This window comes from Hippocampus comes, unplaced genomic scaffold, assembly GCF_001891065.2.
Source record: "Hippocampus comes isolate QL1 unplaced genomic scaffold, H_comes_QL1_v1.1 scaffold99, whole genome shotgun sequence".
NCBI classification, from domain to species: domain Eukaryota; kingdom Metazoa; phylum Chordata; class Actinopteri; order Syngnathiformes; family Syngnathidae; genus Hippocampus; species Hippocampus comes.
The window spans coordinates 250,254-267,025 of NW_017805134.1; the positions used below are offsets into that span (position 1 = coordinate 250,254).

A 16,772-nucleotide genomic window follows, 5' to 3' on the forward strand; every position below is an offset into this window, starting at 1 on the left:
CATATCTTCATAACATTTGTATTTTATTCATGTGGTTTAGTTTTTTTTGGTGATGTTATTACATGACTTGTCACATTCTTTTATGAATGCTGCCAAAAAAAAAATCATTTGTTTGTGCAACCATACATGAATGAGTGTAATCACTTCAATCTCAGTTTGATACAGTATAGTGCGCTGCAAAAATAACCAACCAACCAAAAGCAACTCTTCCCACTTTTATTGAGAACACATCATCTGCCGTTCAACACACAAAACAGCATGAGGTGCCAACAAAGATTGTGGCGAACATCTATAGACATGACACTTTTTTTTTTTCTCAAACCATCTGCCTATTTCTGGACCTTCAAGGCTGACCAGTGCGCACTTCTAACCATTTACCACAGCACTCGCATAAATAATATTCATCTACGTCAAACATGACACACAGACATGACAGAGGATGCTACGTGACCAAACGGGGATTCCGGATGTCGTTTCCAAAGGGGGCGAGAAGTTTAAAGAAGACATATTCCGGAGAATGAACTTTTCACGGTGTTGAATACAAATAATTAGGGGTCTTTGGTGCCTGCCCTCCCATCAAGTATGAAATGAAACAACCAAATAAATCTTGGGTTATAAGTGTTTTTGCGAAAATGTGTCGAGCGAGCCGCTCCAACGTGGAAAGCACTACCACGTCAAAGTCCAAAGGTAAGCAGAGCTGCGGTAGTAAGTGTTATCAGTGGACAAACGATACAGTTCGTACTCAACTGTCCGGGTTAATTACTTAATGATAATTAATTAGTCTCAGTGTACAAGTCAGTGGTGACTTTATGCAAGTTCCATTCAGCTACAGTCTGGACGGGCTGCGGTGAACGTTTCCAGAATCTGGAGGGACTCTCAAGGTCTCCAATAACACCACAAAACCTTTCTAGATGAGCTGCTATTTGCAAAAGTCACAGAATAAAGCAATAAAGCTGTTCAGTGAGCAACACTGAATAGCCCTAGTGTAGTCCCCAGTCGTCGGGGTAACAAAATCTGATCAGAATGCGACAAGTGGATTTTAGGTGTACTATCATTCTTCTTTCCTTTGTGCATTTTGACTGAAGAATTTTAGAGACCTGGGAATTGTTTTAAATGGTGGGAAGAAAATGCATCTGACTCGTTTTATCAAACAACAACATAAACGCACGTACACAGAGTGGGGGTTGGAGGGGGGTGATCTCAGTCTTCAAACTTTCCATCCAGGATGCTTTCGAAGGTGAACGGGAGGAACTTGAAGCCCTGACCTGAGTAAAACTTGTTCTGGAACTCCACCCTGTGTACACACACACACACACATAAACAAGCTCACAAGGAGGGAGGTGTTTACAGGAATGCTGGGCAAAGCATGTCGCTCACAACCCTTGCTCTCCATTCCATGGGGCCCCCTCACCACGGTAGTCGGATGCAAGACTTGGACCAGCACTCGAGAATGCGAAGCCTACTTCCTGTCTGGAACGTAATAAGGCTCTATTTTTAAGGAAAATTGCTAAGTGAAGGAGCGGACCCTTCATATGAAGCAGCAGAGTGGAAGGGGCGCATGAGGGTGGTTCCTTCATGTTAAAAAAGTTGTTAAAAGTTCACAAATAGACTTTTGATCAAAAACAACCATGAAGCCAGTCAACTTAAGGTCTATATTCTTTAATAAATTCATGTTAAAAAATGTTTTAAATTTGTTTGAAGGATCATATTCTTTTAGAATTTTTAAGTTAAAAATAAAACATGAAAAAAAATATTTAAAATGACTGTTACTGTGGTTTATTTACTTTTAAATTCTGTTAAATATAAAATATATGATTTTCCTGTTTTTATTAGTTTTATTAGTCAACAAATCGATCTAAAAGGATTTATTTATTGCATATTTTTTGAATTATTAAAAAAAAATATCAACCGAAAAAAATGCCTTTTTTAGGTTTGCATTCTTAAATATATACAAATATCTCTAAGTGAACATAAAATGAATTATGCTTTTATAGGTTTGTTTTTGGCAATTTTTTTTCAAATGAATAGTACAATTACACTGAAAAATATTTTTAAAACATGTCAATTTATATATATATATATATATATATATATATATATAATACAATCTTTCCACAAATAGAGCCTATAAAAGGTAGCAACTTGAATGACATCGTCCATGACGCTTACTGCTCACACATTTAAGAGCCCCATTTGAATTTCTTTGCTCACCAAGCATCTCAATTGAGTAAATAAAAACCCTATGACGAGAATGATGCAGTGCGGTGTTTACCAGTGCAGTCGCAGCGCGTGCAAGAAAGCAGACAGGCCCTCCATGATGAGCAGGATCGCCACCGTGAGCACGGCAAAGAAATAAAAGACGATGGCCAGCACGAAGAAGCCAGCCACGCCGCGTGTGGAGAGGCCGATGTGCATGACCATGGACCACAGAACCTCTGACAACTCTGTATCGTAAAGCAGACGGCATTTTGTCCATCAGCGGGAACGTTGTGTTTTTGCAGTCAAACTGGATTTCTTATGTAGTTCAATTCCATTTTTTTCCCATTAATAGATCATTAAAAAATGGAAACAGTTGTCGAAGATCCACATTGAAGGCTAACAGACTTTGGGATTTTTAAAATGTAATCAAATTTAAAAAATATATATATCTGCATCCAATTGAGCTAAACCAACGCATTCACAACTTACGTGCGTGAGCCAGACTGAGAGCCCAAAGCCTGAGGTAGGAGGCCGTGTTGGAGATGCAACCCAGGCAATATTCGATGGTGTGTATCGCCTGATGCACGGCAACATCTGCAAAGTTAAACTGAGGGATAATAGACACGTCGGTCAGTCTGGTGGACGACAGGACACCCCCCTGAGATCAGTCAGACATTCTGTGGATAGGACAGCCATTAACCAAGCGTGAACCCACAGGCAGCAATGTTCCCAACACATACACCAGCGCAACACAAGGGGGCGACAAAGATAAGGAAGCGAGACTGCGATGAAAGTGCACTCAGCAAGGACAAGTGGCAGGCTTTCAGGTCCTACCTCTTCCTCCTCGCGGGCCTTGAAAGCAGATGACAGAAGGCAACGCTTGATTATTGCCCACATACGCACACACATACACATCAAACAGGCATGGAAGAAATGGGTTACACACTCGAATAGTGAAGAATCAGGTTCAAAAAAAAAAGTCAATCTAGAATGATTTCTAATACAGTCAAACCTTTATGGCCAAACACATTCACTGGCTTACCTTAGATTTTTTCAGATTTTGAAACAACGTTTCTAATATGAAATCACAGATGTTACAAAAATTCGGCTCCGGTGTCAAACTGTCACACTCAGAAAACCTGGATGTGCATTGGCAATGTTTTAATGAACGTCTTAAGATAAGATAAGATAAGCCTTTATTTGTCCCGCAATGGGGAAATTTACAGTCAGAGTTCAGAAAGGAAACCACAAGGTAGGGAGAGGGAACATCCTTTGTTGCCATGCAAATGTAAAATGAACCAAAAGACCTCATTAAACCTTAATGGGGACAGTACGACGCAAAAGGGCACACATCTCAACTTGATGACAACAATGTCATGGTTTTCCTCTTCATTTGACATGCTTTGTTGTCTGTCCTTGTTTTAGGATAAGTGATAAGGGGGGACTATAGCAAAGAAAAAGCAAAACACACCGAAGGAAACCGGAGTACTTGTCATTTGACCTCAGAAATTCCACTGTATTTGAACACAATTACCAGTAACAAGAGAGCCTTAATACAAAATGGATGTTTGCAATGGAAACATGCGGGTTCCCGCTTACAAATAATTCATTCAAAGGCCAAGACAGTCTCACCTCAGGCTCTTCTTCGGAGTGTTGCGACAGCTGGTCGTGCTGGATGATTTCCGCCTCGTCCTCAGTGGGACCGTTGCCCACCCGGATGCCCCCATAATTCTGTGTGCCCTGCGGGGCAACACAGGAGGTTTGAGCAGGATGACCGGGGGGCCCTCAGCTCACGACTGACAAACGATGTTCTAAGATGATGAGCGCACAGTGCTCGAGTTCAGGGATGGGCCACTCCGGTCTTGGAGGGTCGCTATCCTGCATGTTTTATATGTTTCCCTCCTCCAACACGCCTGATTCAAATGATCAGGATGAACAACAAGGCACTCTATATTTATGGCCTGCACAAACTTGTATTGTAATTATGACTCTCTCCGCCGCTGGCATAGATTAGAAACAGACTCCAAAACAATCGGATGTTCAGATTTGGGTTTGTGTCACCATGTTGGAACGAAACTCGGTGATCAACCGAAGAAGCCTGCAAGTGGTAACCGAGTGTGAACAACAGCCGGGTCTAAATGCACCCTACCAGGTTTTTACGCCACAGATATTGTCTCCGCAGGACCAGAGTTTTCACTATCAACATGCAAGGGACACATGCCACGGCGATGAGCACCAGGAGGGTCTGCAGAGCTTGCTGTGACAAGAAACAAATGAAGGACCCATGAGGTCAATTTTACACTCAACTGCCGATCATTTTACTGACAAGAGGTGCTCCTGACCTGTCCCGTGTAGAGAGGCTTGACGGTAGGATCGCTGTAGTTGAAGAGGAACATGTTGATGAAAGCGATCAGGAGACTGGGAGCGTCGCGCGACAGCCGCACGTCGTACGAGAGCCACTTGTAGAAGATGAGCAGCACAAGGTAGCCGAAGAGGCTTGCCATGAAGACGATCTCGGGGATGAATCCCAAGTAGATGTTCAACGGCTTCTTGAAATAACTTACAGGAGAAGGAAGAAGAGAGTTGACAACTTGAAGAGAAGGACCAAGAATGAGATGTTGAGGTGAGAAACACTCACAGGTGGTTGAAGAGACTGAGAGTGACACCAAATAGCATGTGGATGACACCCAGGATGATGGACATCTTCATTTTGAAGGAGTTTAAGAAGGTCAGCTTGTTCGTTGCAATATTCCAGATCTGATGGATAAGACGTCGTTTGGCAGTTATCAGCATATTTTAACAATGAAGTCAGAATATTTGGAACTGCATTACAAATATATACATATTCACTTAATTTTTTTTTTTTTTTCATCCTATCACCCGCATGTTTTTGGGCGCGTCAATTATGGATTTTCACTCCTTGCATTGGAGCTCACACCTCCACGAATAGCAGTGGACCAGTGCACAGCAACTCAATCAATCATTTATTTATTGAGAAATAAAATAAAGATAAAATGACCCTACCTGACACTAAAAGTATTTTGGGGCCCTTTATATTCAAAATTTGGTGGCTCGGTGGGTTGGATTCAAGAATAGAGTGAGGTCACACCTGCGCTATAAACTGGTGATTCTTGAACTGGTGAACTTTGGAAAAAAATTGGGCAACTGTACACTTTCAAGTTTGAGACAAGCCAAAATCTTGTTGAAAATCTTCCCAGACGTGTGGAAGCTGCTCTCAATGCATTTTTTTTTTTTTTTGCTTTCCCAGTGGGTACAATACAAGATGTCCCGATAGTTTTGCTCACAAATCATCAAAGCAGAAAAATTACCGGATCAATGCCTATCGGGTACGGCCCTTTGAAAACGCCGTCTACCGCTGGGTCTAACTGCAAAACTTTGTTGCCCTCAAGTGTTGCAGTCCTGAAAACAAAAGAAGTCATTGTAAAAAATATACATACAAGCCAAATTTTCTCACCGCACCATGCCACTTACGTCCAGTTGCCTCCCACACGGGCGTCAAACATGGGCCGCACGCTCCAGCCAGAGCCAAAGACGTTGAGTGACTTGGAAAAGCAGTCGTTGTAGATGATGCCCGTGTAGATGGAGAAGATGCCCATCAGCAGGATGATGTAGCGCCCAGCGAAGACCATACTGAACATCTGACACAAGACAGGCATCTTAAAAAAATCAATCCATAAAAATAACGATCTCTTCCCGCGGCTCGGCTCGGTCAGAAGCGGCGTTGCGTGTCGGCATGAACGTGATGGGATGGATGATGGAACACGGGGGCGGATACCTCGTTGTCGTTCTTCTGGGCGATCAGCCGGCTCTCTCGCAAGACCAGGTACAGAGCAGCACAGGTCATGAGCACACCGTGGCCCAGGTCGCCAAACATGACAGCGAACAGGAAGGGGAAGGTGATGATGGTGTATGGAGCTGGAGTGGTTGTACACCAGATGTCGGGGAGGAGATATCGTGGATGACGGGACAGGCAACTCAGGGTGTGACAGCATAAAAGTCCAAGACGCAGGCATACCTGGATTGATCTCACGGTAGCTGCCGATTCCGTAGGCGTCCACAATGTTTTGAAACCCGGAGGTGAGCTTGTTTGTCTTGTTGTAGGTGGGCGGGGTCTGTTTGGTCTGCATCCTGTTCAGGATGGAAGGCACCGTGGAGCCGCTCTTCTCCTGAATGAGAAACGTTTTGTCATCGTTGCCGGATCGTGCAGGGGGACTAATTCTCGGTTGCCAACTCGTGCGAATCTGTCCGGCCACTCACCGTGCCCCTGCGCAGTGCGAACTGTATGGAGTCCAAGTCAGAGACGGGACACCACACCTCGGCGATGAGACACTTCTGGGTGACGTCGATGTTGCACAGGTTGAGTGTGTGGTAGATGGCTTTCATCTTCCTGACCTTGATGAACCACACGCGCACCGCCTTGGCCGCGGCCTGCAGAACCCGCTGTCTGTGGTCCTCCGTTTGGTTCAGCACCTTGAGCCAGGGTAGAGAGGGGGGAATGCGCACTTACTGTGTGATGATGTATTACTGTGTATGTGAGGCGTTAAAGGAATTACCATTTGCAGGTCGTCGATACGAGCGTTCACCCCTGCGAGCATCTCTTTCCTCTCCTGAGGTGTTTCCGGACACGGGTACAATGTTGCTCGAAAGCTGGTAGAGAGGTACACATGAGCAAAAATCCACAAAGTAAATATCAGCGCGGCTTTGGTTACACACCCCTCACAAATCTTCTTCACTCTGTTTTTCAGCTGGTCTCCCTGGAAGAAGATGATGAAGACAGACTTGTGGACCTGATCGCCCTGTGGACACATGAAACACGAAGTGCATCAGGGTTACTGGCATTTTTCAAAATGGACATACTGTAAAATTGATGCTTCAACTGCTTGCATACAAATACTTTGTTCTGCTTGGAGTCAGATGCCCATCCAGTGTGAAATTAAACAACCCAAGTCAATCGGTTATGCCTCGCCCTGTTCCAAAGTTCTTCTGTGAACAAGCTATGCCGAATTTGATCACTTTTGTTGTAATCTGTCTGCTGCATGCAGCGCATGCATGGATCCATACACTGGAAGACGACTCAAATTCAGTGGCTTGGTGAACAATTGAAAACAACACTGACTTAGCTGTGGCTCGCTTTTCTTTCGAGACTCCGAGCTGCCCTCAAGATAGGCTAAAATAGAGGCTGAAAAGTATTCTAGAAATCTTGATCATTGCGATATTTTTGACTAAATCTTGATCTGCCAATGAGACGGCATGTTTGAAACCATGAATATGTCCCCACGAAACTGCAGGCTGACCGAAGTTGGGTCCTCCAGAGGGTCTTCAATATTCGCCTGCCTCAGGAACACATTCCCTCTGCAAACTCTCCACAGCATCCTCTCAAATGTGGGGATGCGCTCCCTTCCAATGACTCCAGCAACAAATCTGTAAAACAGACAAAGTTACCGGTTATATGTGAACACTTGGTGAAATAAAAGCTTGAATTCAAGGACAACGATAAAGCAACTAACAGTAGGTCTTACCCAAGCCTGAGCGGCGCCCCCCGGTTGACCTCGTTGGGGTCCAGCAAGGTGGATGATTCCTCCAACAGTGTGGGGTCTTCCATCTGCGTTCACAAAAAACAACAACAAAATGACAGGGATGAACAGGAGCAGAGAAGGTTAAGAGCTGAACGGCAGCCTGTCCGGCTAAATTATTAACCTCCATTACGGCTCATTTGAACTCATTAAAGATGACTCGACACACGCGGACAGGACAGCAATGTTTGTGGAGGCACTCGAGCGGCACTGAAGTCAGAGCAAAGGTGCGGAAAAACAAGACACTCGGCTCCAATTGAGACGCCAAGTATGAAAAAATATGTCACATCCTGTTTTGGCCTCTGTGTGTGTGTGTGTGTGTGTGTGTGTGTGTGTGTGTGTGTGTGTGTGTGTGTGTGTGTGTGTGTGTGTGTGTGTGTGTGTGTGTGTGTGTTATATAGCTGACCTCATCAAAAAACTGCTGTGTGCGGCGCAAAATGTGCTTGAGCTCGGTCAGCTCCAGGAAGTTCTTCTTCAGGGCTTCCTGGTTAGTGTTGATTTCCTTCAGTTCATTCTCCAGCTTCTCAAATGAGGCCTAACAGAGAGAAGAAGGGAGCGAAGTGAATAACGCCGCTCCCCAGGCGTGACGGCCGGAGGGAAACCACGGCGCTTGTAACACTCTCTTCCCCCTCACCTCCAAGTCGATCATGTCTCTCGGGAAGGGGACTTCGGGGTTTTCACCGGTGTCAACGATCGGGATGTTGGCTTTCTTGATCTCCTTCTCCACAAACCCTGCCAATGAGACGGCATTGTTTTTTCTTTCCTGTCGGAAACTCCACCAACACAATCAACTCCGAGCATCAGTAACAGGCCACCACATCCTAAATATACATTATATTCTGATTCATTCTCATAAAATCTGGATCCCTATATGATTGTTTTTTTTTTGTGGTATGTTTTTTTTTTTTTCTCCTTAGTATATTGTATGAAAATGCAAAAACGATTTTTTTACCACACAAAATATTGTAAGAAGAAATATATTTATAGGAACCAGGTAATATATCGGAATAGTTCCATTGACAAGGACTTACTCAATTTTCGGTCCATTTCCTCACATCGCCGCACTTCATTGACAAACTTGCGTTGGAAGACGTTGACATCAGGATTCAATATTGTATGAAAATGCAAAAACGATTTTTTTACCACACAAAATATTGTAAGAAGAAATATATTTATAGGAACCAGGTAATATATCGGAATAGTTCCATTGACAAGGACTTACTCAATTTTCGGTCCATTTCCTCACATCGCCGCACTTCATTGACAAACTTGCGTTGGAAGACGTTGACATCAGGATTCAACTGTGAGACAAGAGACAATAAATGCATTTTGCTGAATCATACCTCCTCAAAATTACAGCTCCACAACAAATACAGACCCCTGTTTTGCAGGCCAATCCATGCCTTACTCCAAATAAATGCCATACAGTTAAGTAAATAGGCAACCAGTATTTGACCCCATGGCTTTTTTTTTTCTCTCTCTTTTTTTTTTTTATGCATCTCCAGTACAAAACTTCCCTTTGGGATAGTCGGGAGTGGGTGTTCTCGTGAGGAATAAAGCATCAGCTGTGAGCACATGATTGAGATGCTGCGGTGAGCAATGCACGCATTCTCGGCTAGGTTCCTGAACCCCACCTACATCACGGCCATTTTGAAAACACCGGCAGAAAATCCACATCAGAATCGGCGACTCACATCACGGAACTGCACCATCCCAATCTCTCCCAGCTCACTGACACTGCAGTAGGCTGCCTCTGACTGCAGGAAGAGCTGTGCCAGCGTCATCTCCTCACTCCTGAAGAGTTCCCCCATCTTCGCGGCGGGTTTGCGGGTGCCCCGGCTCGCCCTCCAGGAAGGAATCACCTAGAAGAAATCACGCCAATGACCTTTACATTGAAACTATTTGCAATTCACTATTCACAAGATTTGTTTCCCAGTGTGCTCACTTTCTTTTAGGTTACGGACTAGATTGTTGTTACACCTCTTCAAGTGAGGGCAACTTCCCAAGATGGTGCAAATTCCCCATGAAAATGTCAATGATTGACTTCCATTTTTGCCCCTATGTCACCTGGCGCGCCACACATCAGGCCATATTCCCCCCTTTGTGCAAGTCTATTTTTGTTTATTTTATTTTACAAAATGACTCCGGGCCCATGAACAAATACTTGCTTCGTGGCTCTTTCCCTCTTTGAGAAGCTGTCTTGAGTAGCACTGCAGTGTGACATTCACAAATAATGGAGACTAATAAACATCAGATATGTGTGCACTTTGGCAGTAGCGTGGGAGAGGCTGCAATGTGACGAGAGAAAAGAAAATCCGGTTGTCTTCACGCTGATCCCATGATCAGGGCAGGAATGCGGTTACGCTGGCAAATACTTAATAGTACAATGCAAACAGAAATGACCCAAAGTGTGTGCCGGTGTGGATTGACAGCTTAGACTAAACCAGGAACAATTTAGGGACAATTTATGTGATGGCAGAGGAGGATGAAAAGGAGTGATTCCTTAGTTCATTGAGGCACTTCAACCACATCGTATTGGAAGAAAAGGACCACACTAGGCTTATCTGTGGATTATGAAGGGAACATGTGACCTGTAGCTCCTTACTACTCTCCCAATTTAAGCACAAAATTCAACGAAGTCTATTGTTTTAATACTCAACACTAACAAACGGTAGTTTGGTCCTTAGCAGCGTCAACATTCTCACATTATGACACAATAAACATTGCAAAATGAAACGAGCGAGCTTCTCGGCTAACTTTATTGACTTTTTATATAGCACGTTTGTACTGTTTTCAATCCCAAATAGCATGTAGTTTTACCGTCCCGAACATAACATAGAAGTAATCAGTCAGTAAAATAGCAACTAAACGTTCTGCGCCACTGGTCGGCTAATTAGCGTCGTTGAGATCGCCTCATTAAATGATCAGTTTACAGTGTGGCTAATGGCTAACTTTGCGCACCTGTTGCAGATTGTCAAAAACCCAATGTTGTTCAGGTTGAAGATCAATAATCAACTGCTGGTTTTATTAAGTAGCGTACTTACTACTGAGATGGAAATACCAGCGACTTGGCCGCGTTCCTTTTTCCTAGTTGTGACGTTTGTTGTGGAAGACTTGGGCGACGAGCGAGTGAAATTGTCGACATCCTAAAGCGGAAGTGGTTCGCCGATCACGTGATGTGATTTGCCACAAAACTATGAAGTGATAAAAATGAAAGCATAATAATAATAATAATAATGATAATTATTTGAAAATAGACTTCAGTTAAACATTACAGGGGAATGCCGTCACCTTTTATAAAATGTTTAATTTTCTTTGAACATACCGGAAATGAAGAATATGCTATGCTGTGCTGTAAAGTTGTAAAGTTACCATGACTTAATTTTCTGATTCTGACTTAATTAATATTATTTTGTTGATGGGTAAATACCATATACATTGTGTCAAAATCGAGAACTAGTAAGCTCTCCCTGCTCTGGATTTATGACTGACTTTAAAATGTTTTACTTATGCCTGAAAAAAAATGGAAAAAAAGCAATTATGCGAGGAAAATATGTACAGACATTGCTAAATATTTTTTGTTTGGATTTTTATTCTTTATGTATGCTCATATTGGTTTCTTTTCATGGAAATATAATTTTTAAATTTCTGAATCCCCTTTGTTGATTGGTTTATTTTTTTATATACCAGTATACTTATTTTAGTTACATATTGTAACCAAATTTATATTATCCTCTGGAGATGTTTGTATTTTCAATGTTCCAAAAGTTATTAAAAAAAGTTGCAAAGTTATGACCACATGAGGGCTGTGCTTGATGCGTTGTCTTTTTTATATCAATTTTAAATATAAATACGATAGAAAATGGAAATGTTGGGGTCATTTATTGCTTTAACAGACAGTCAGCACTCAGCAGAATTCATGAATGCTTTCCGTTAAAAGACAATCAGCACTAAGCAGAAATCATTGACGCTTTTTGTGAAAAGTAGTTTTTATAGCAGTGTATTAAAGTTAGATCGCGTGGGGTTTACCCTCTCGTTTTCAACACTTATTCTAATCAACGTTCCACCATCATCATGACCGAGATTCAAATACAGTAGTGTAGTAGGCCTAATAGCGATAGGTATTTGGCATTGACTCAAGATTACCCACCAACCTGATTAGGAGAAGTGGTATAGAAAATCTATGGATGTAATTTAGAATAAAAATTGCACTTGTTACACTCAACATATGTGAATATGGGCACGACTTGTTTCTAGGGCAGCATATTGCCTCTTGACTTCACGTACTGTATTACGTCCCCACAGTTGGGGACCAAGATTCCCATGCACCAAGTGGCAATGGAGAAGGCGGAGTTCTGCCAGTAGGGGTCGGTGGGGCGGGAAAATTCTGACTGGGTGGTTTCACATGGAACGGAGGCATTTGAGTGGAGCCACACATGCCTGAGCGGTGAGAGGCCCAACTCCCCTTGGCTGGCTGGCATCCCAGAGGCACAGGCACAGAGGGTTTAGTGAGCAGGAAGACAAGCAAAGTTCAGAAGGCGTAAAGGGGATCCCGGTGATTCTTTTTCAAAGGGGGTATTTTTGTCTGTAGAGGTAGTGTGAGCCATTTGTTTTTGTAGCTGACAACCATGGCGGATACAGGGGTCCAGAAAGAGCACACAGCTCTGTCAGAGGTGCCCTGTGACGATGACGACGTTGCCCTGGTAAGCGCCGCCGCAGAGCCAGCGATGGACGGCGGCACCCCTGTCGAGGATGGCAAGAGCGAAGCTCAGATGAACGGCGTCATGGTCCTGGCCCTGCTTGACAAGATCATCGGCATGGTGGACCAGATCCAGCAGACACAGACGGGGCTGGAAGGGCGGCAGGAGACCATGGAGAAGTCGGTGTCCACCATCCAGGGGGAGATTTCCAAGCTGTCCAAGAACCATCTGGGCACGTCCACCACAGTCACGAAGATGCTGGACAAGGTTCGCAAAGTCAGCGTCAACGTCAAGTCGGTGCGCAGCAACCTGGAGAAGCAGGCGGGCCAGATTAAGAAGCTAGAGAGCAACGAGAGTGAGCTGCTCAAGAGGCGCAACTTCAAAGTCCTCATCTACCAGGTGAGCAGGGGAAAGGAACCTGTTGGCCATATACATAGAGTATAGAAAAACAGCAGAGACAACAATCCAAATCAAAATCATGACCATATCACCCTAACGTTCTATACTTTGTTCAGCACTTTGTATGCAGCGATGGCTGTTTGAAAGTGCTCTATAAATACAGTTGAGTTGAGTTGAGTTGAGTTTATTTTGCTTCAGTGTTTTCCTGGCAACCCAGCGGCAGAGGTCTTTGCGATCCAACACGGCAGAGAAACACACTTGAAACACTACTCTGTATTAAATAAAAAAGGTATAAGTAAGTATTTGAACTCGATTTTTTTTTTGTTTGTTTATTTTTTAAACCATAACCTAATCTACTGGATATACTCCACACAATTTGCCCCTTACGCAACATTGATTGCATTCAATGTTGCTTGGTGTCGTGTTAAAGCTGCTTTAGGCCACTCCCATTCCACTGGACTTCCATCATTATTAACCAGCTAGATGCTATTAATAATACGTAGATGTAAATAAAATTGTGAGCCTCACAAATGCTGGCCATGGGGAAAGGGTGCAGACGCTTGAGAGAGAACCAGAGAACCTCTGAACATAGATGGCGAGCCGTCGTGGCACAAGATGAAGATGTAGTTTCTACTATTCCAAAAGTCTCCCAGAGCACTCTAGGTTATTTGTACCTGTCGGCAGCTGGATTATTTGGGAAACAAAACTCATAAGATAAAGGCGACGATATGACTTAACGTGCGAGAGGGTCGCAGGGGGTGAAGCGATAAAGTGAACTTGACACTCCCTCCTGGGTGCGCCGTTTTTAGCAGGACATGTTCTCACATCCGACCTGACTGAGGTTTAGTATTCGGCAGCATTGGTCTGCTTAACGAACTTTGTAAGATTTCTCACGCATATGTGAGTTTGTGGTAATCTGTTGAACGGTTTCCCCTCGTCTGGGAATTTTGCAGCAGCAGCGGGGTTGGCTTCACTCGTGGTGTCTGTCAGAAACTCAACCGCAGGCTTTAGGGCTGAATAAATTATACTAAGCAGGTGGCTCTCGTGGTTCACGATCGTCTACGTGGTTAGCGTGTTTTCACAAGAAGTTGGCAGGAAATAGTAAGCCGTACATTTTTAACTGGACTACGCACTGCAGTTAAAAAAAAAAAAAAGTTGAGTAAACTCAAATTTGCAAGGCAGAAAACTTCGATAAAATTTTAAGTTGGGCAAGTCAACAAAATATTTTAAGTTTTGCTGTTGTGAAAATTGGCTTTCCTGCCTTTCACAACAAAGAAATAAGAGTTGACAGAACAGAAATTCATTCATTCATTCATTTTCCGATCCACTTTATCCACACAAGGGTCGCGGAGAGTGCTGGAGCCTATCCCAGCTGTCATTGGGCAGTAGGCGGGGGACACCCTGAACCGGTTGCCATCCAATCACAGGGCACACCGAGACGAACAACCATCCACGCTCACACTCACATCATGTCTTTGGAATGCGGGAGGAAACCGGAGTACCCGGAGAAAACCCACGCAGGCCCGTATGCTAACAAGAACTTTGTTCAACATCGGAGTTGAACATTACAACACGCACAAACATACGATATGTATACAACTGGCTGGTGTGGAAATGTTGGAACAAGATTGATAGCATACAAAATATCCAAGTGTATCCTAAAATCCTTCTTTCTACCCACAATTTTGCTGCTGTAGACTGTAAATTTCCCCAGTGTGGGACAAATAAGGATATGTTATCATATCTTATCTTAGCTTATCTTATCTTATCTTATCTTAATTAAAATACAATGGATGAAAACAAGAATGATGTGGAGTTCCATTGAATAATTATAAACAAAAAAAAAAATTTCAAGAAGGCAAAAAATATATTTTGCTACTATTTACATTGTGGTTTTTAATTCTTACGAAAATTATGTGAGAGACTTTACCCATGTATGTCTTAAAGTTTTTTGGAGTCGTGACCAACATTTTTATTAATCAACACTAATGCTGTTTATCATTGTTTCAACCCGATCCCGTTTTGCTGAGCAGCTGTTGCAAGCGAGCTGCTATCACGCTCTCAGTCGCTATTTTTTCACCCTCCCACTCTGTTCTATTTTTTGCCAGCTGGGATAAGTTGCGTAGTTTTTAATTTGATGGCCTGGTAAGATATTGGCAGGGTATCAACTCTACATTGGCCTCCGTTGGAGTTTTACCACTTTCTTCTTTGTGTGTGTTAATGTGTTACACTGGGACAAGTTTAGACTCTGAATCAGGTTAAGGATGAGATAAGGGTGAGGCACGAGGAGGTTACGGCAGCATGAAATGTCAGTGGAACATGCGTTCATTTTTAAAAGGCCTTTTGTCAAGGTGTGTGGTCGTCGCTGGATAGACAAAGAAAACTATTCTAAAGCACAGACAAGAGAATTAAAATTGGAAATAATTTAATGTAATCATGAGTGCTTCGTTCTTACTATTTTTTATTCTTCACGGCCAGGGGAGTGGGCAGGGCGGCACTGCCTCCGCTGCTTGTCAGGTAGGGAATAGACTGGAGACTGAAAACTGTCCTTCATTCAAATCAAATAACACTCAGTTTTTAGGAAGCACACTTAGAATATGACACTGACTTGTCTAACATCACCAAAAGTTTGTTCCAAGTTTGTTTCACGAGAACACCTGTGTTTTATTTCTAGCTTGGTGACTTTGTGCAAAGTATATTTAATTGTGTGGCTAAAACCAGTCGATGATGTCTTGTTGTCCCTTGGGAACGTGCAACTGGAATCTGGGTGTGTTGCGGCTAATGCCGCCACAGCCCGCCCTCGAGACGCAGCGTGTCTCGCTTCCCGTCTGCTTGTCTTTTAGCCAAGCTCATCAACCTCTCGGGTGTCGCTCAGCGCTACATTTGAGTGTTCCAATCGGTTCCACTTGTTGCAATTGTTTCTTCATACTGCATTTCTCAATCCCCCTCTGAGGCCAGACAACAGTTCATGCACAAACCTCAGCACCAATTGAGCGTCCTGATTCATCTCAATGGCATCTGAAGGCCTTCATCTCAGATGTTCCCCATGTGGAGGTTGGACTTTGAACCCAGAACATTTTCAGCGTCTTCTTCGCACATTACGTCGCTGTCTTCATTCCGTCCGTCTAGGGGCCCATCGTCACAGCATTCAGTGTGACGTTTCTTTCGTGTGAGTGGAAAGCTGCCTGACAGGCTTCCCGTTTCACTCTTGCGTGTCAGCTGGCATGGTCAGTCGTTTCTCACTTCGACCACTTGGTCTTCCAGTCGTTGCCTATTTCCAATTTCATTCACGGGAAAAATTATGCCGCTATATTCCATCCATTCGGTCCATTTTCGGAAGCGCTTACCCATAATGGCGTCGTTGGTGTCCTCAGTACAGAAAGAAAAAAAAGCGATTTAGCACAGTAAACTTGCAAACTCCACAGGGAGAAGGCTGGTGTCAATTTAATTATAACTAACTAACTTGTAAATGGGCGGAGCATACCAAGGATGTACCCATTACAATTAGTTGTGTGTCAGCGTTCAATTTGTGGAAGACGATCTTTATTCCACTTTGTGAAATAATATTTGTTACATTAGTTGCAATTATATTTTACATTGTTCTACGGCATTTTTGTTTCACGAGGAATGACAAGATGTTAATTGAAATTGTCAAACAAACCAAATGTATTTTGAAATAATCAACAATGTTTGTACGTTTGGTTACTTTTTCAACAAATGTGTGATTTGGAATTCATTATTTTCACCTTTGTTTTAGTCATGTAATCTTAACCAGAATGTATTCTCTGAAAAGGATTTTATGTATTGTTTTCGCCCACTTTTTTTTTTTTTTTTTTTTTTTTTTTAAAAAATTTTTTATAATCTTCGATTATAAACCCCA

At 43.1% G+C, this 16,772-nt stretch overlaps 2 protein-coding genes across 6 annotated transcripts in view; one reads left to right on the forward strand and one right to left on the reverse strand.

Annotated features, from left to right (window-relative positions):
• Positions 1-1,065: 1,065 nt before the first annotated feature.
• Positions 1,066-10,963, reverse strand: atp6v0a1a (ATPase H+ transporting V0 subunit a1a). 5 transcript variants are annotated; one of them, XM_019866481.1, is made up of 22 exons: positions 10,838-10,963; positions 9,488-9,655; positions 9,016-9,094; positions 8,428-8,525; positions 8,200-8,328; positions 7,740-7,822; positions 7,515-7,641; positions 6,934-7,016; positions 6,774-6,867; positions 6,478-6,690; positions 6,236-6,386; positions 5,996-6,135; positions 5,692-5,858; positions 5,529-5,619; positions 4,838-4,956; positions 4,542-4,758; positions 4,349-4,456; positions 3,832-3,939; positions 3,034-3,051; positions 2,689-2,806; positions 2,273-2,444; positions 1,066-1,294 (listed from the first exon to the last, which is right to left on the reverse strand). In XM_019866481.1, the coding sequence occupies exons 2-22, from the start codon at positions 9,602-9,604 to the stop codon at positions 1,201-1,203; spliced, it is 2,526 nt and encodes an 841-aa protein (XP_019722040.1). In that variant the 5' UTR covers positions 9,605-9,655; positions 10,838-10,963; the 3' UTR covers positions 1,066-1,200. The 5 variants fall into 5 exon arrangements, with proteins under 5 accessions (XP_019722040.1, XP_019722038.1, XP_019722039.1 ...); XM_019866479.1 differs by having other exon boundaries at positions 3,034-3,078; XM_019866480.1 differs by lacking the exon at positions 10,838-10,963 and adding an exon at positions 10,755-10,773 and having other exon boundaries at positions 3,034-3,078.
• Positions 10,964-12,197: 1,234 nt separating this feature from the next.
• Positions 12,198-16,772, forward strand: part of cavin1a (caveolae associated protein 1a) — a 13,128-nt gene continuing 8,553 nt past the window's right edge. Inside the window, exon 1 of the mRNA XM_019866485.1 lies at positions 12,198-12,892. Coding sequence (XP_019722044.1) covers positions 12,422-12,892 — 471 coding nt within the window. The 5' untranslated portion in view covers positions 12,198-12,421. The remainder of the gene's footprint in view (positions 12,893-16,772) is intronic.

Coding starts and splice junctions, on each gene's coding strand:
- atp6v0a1a (XM_019866479.1), bottom strand. CDS start 9,604: ATGGGGGAACTCTTCAGGAGTGAGGAGATGACGCTGGCACAGCTCTTC. Junction 6,691..6,773: donor GTATCGACGACCTGCAAATG/GTAATTCCTTTA, acceptor CCCTGGCTCAAG/GTGCTGAACCAAACGGAGGA. Junction 6,387..6,477: donor TCGCACTGCGCAGGGGCACG/GTGAGTGGCCGG, acceptor TTTCTCATTCAG/GAGAAGAGCGGCTCCACGGT.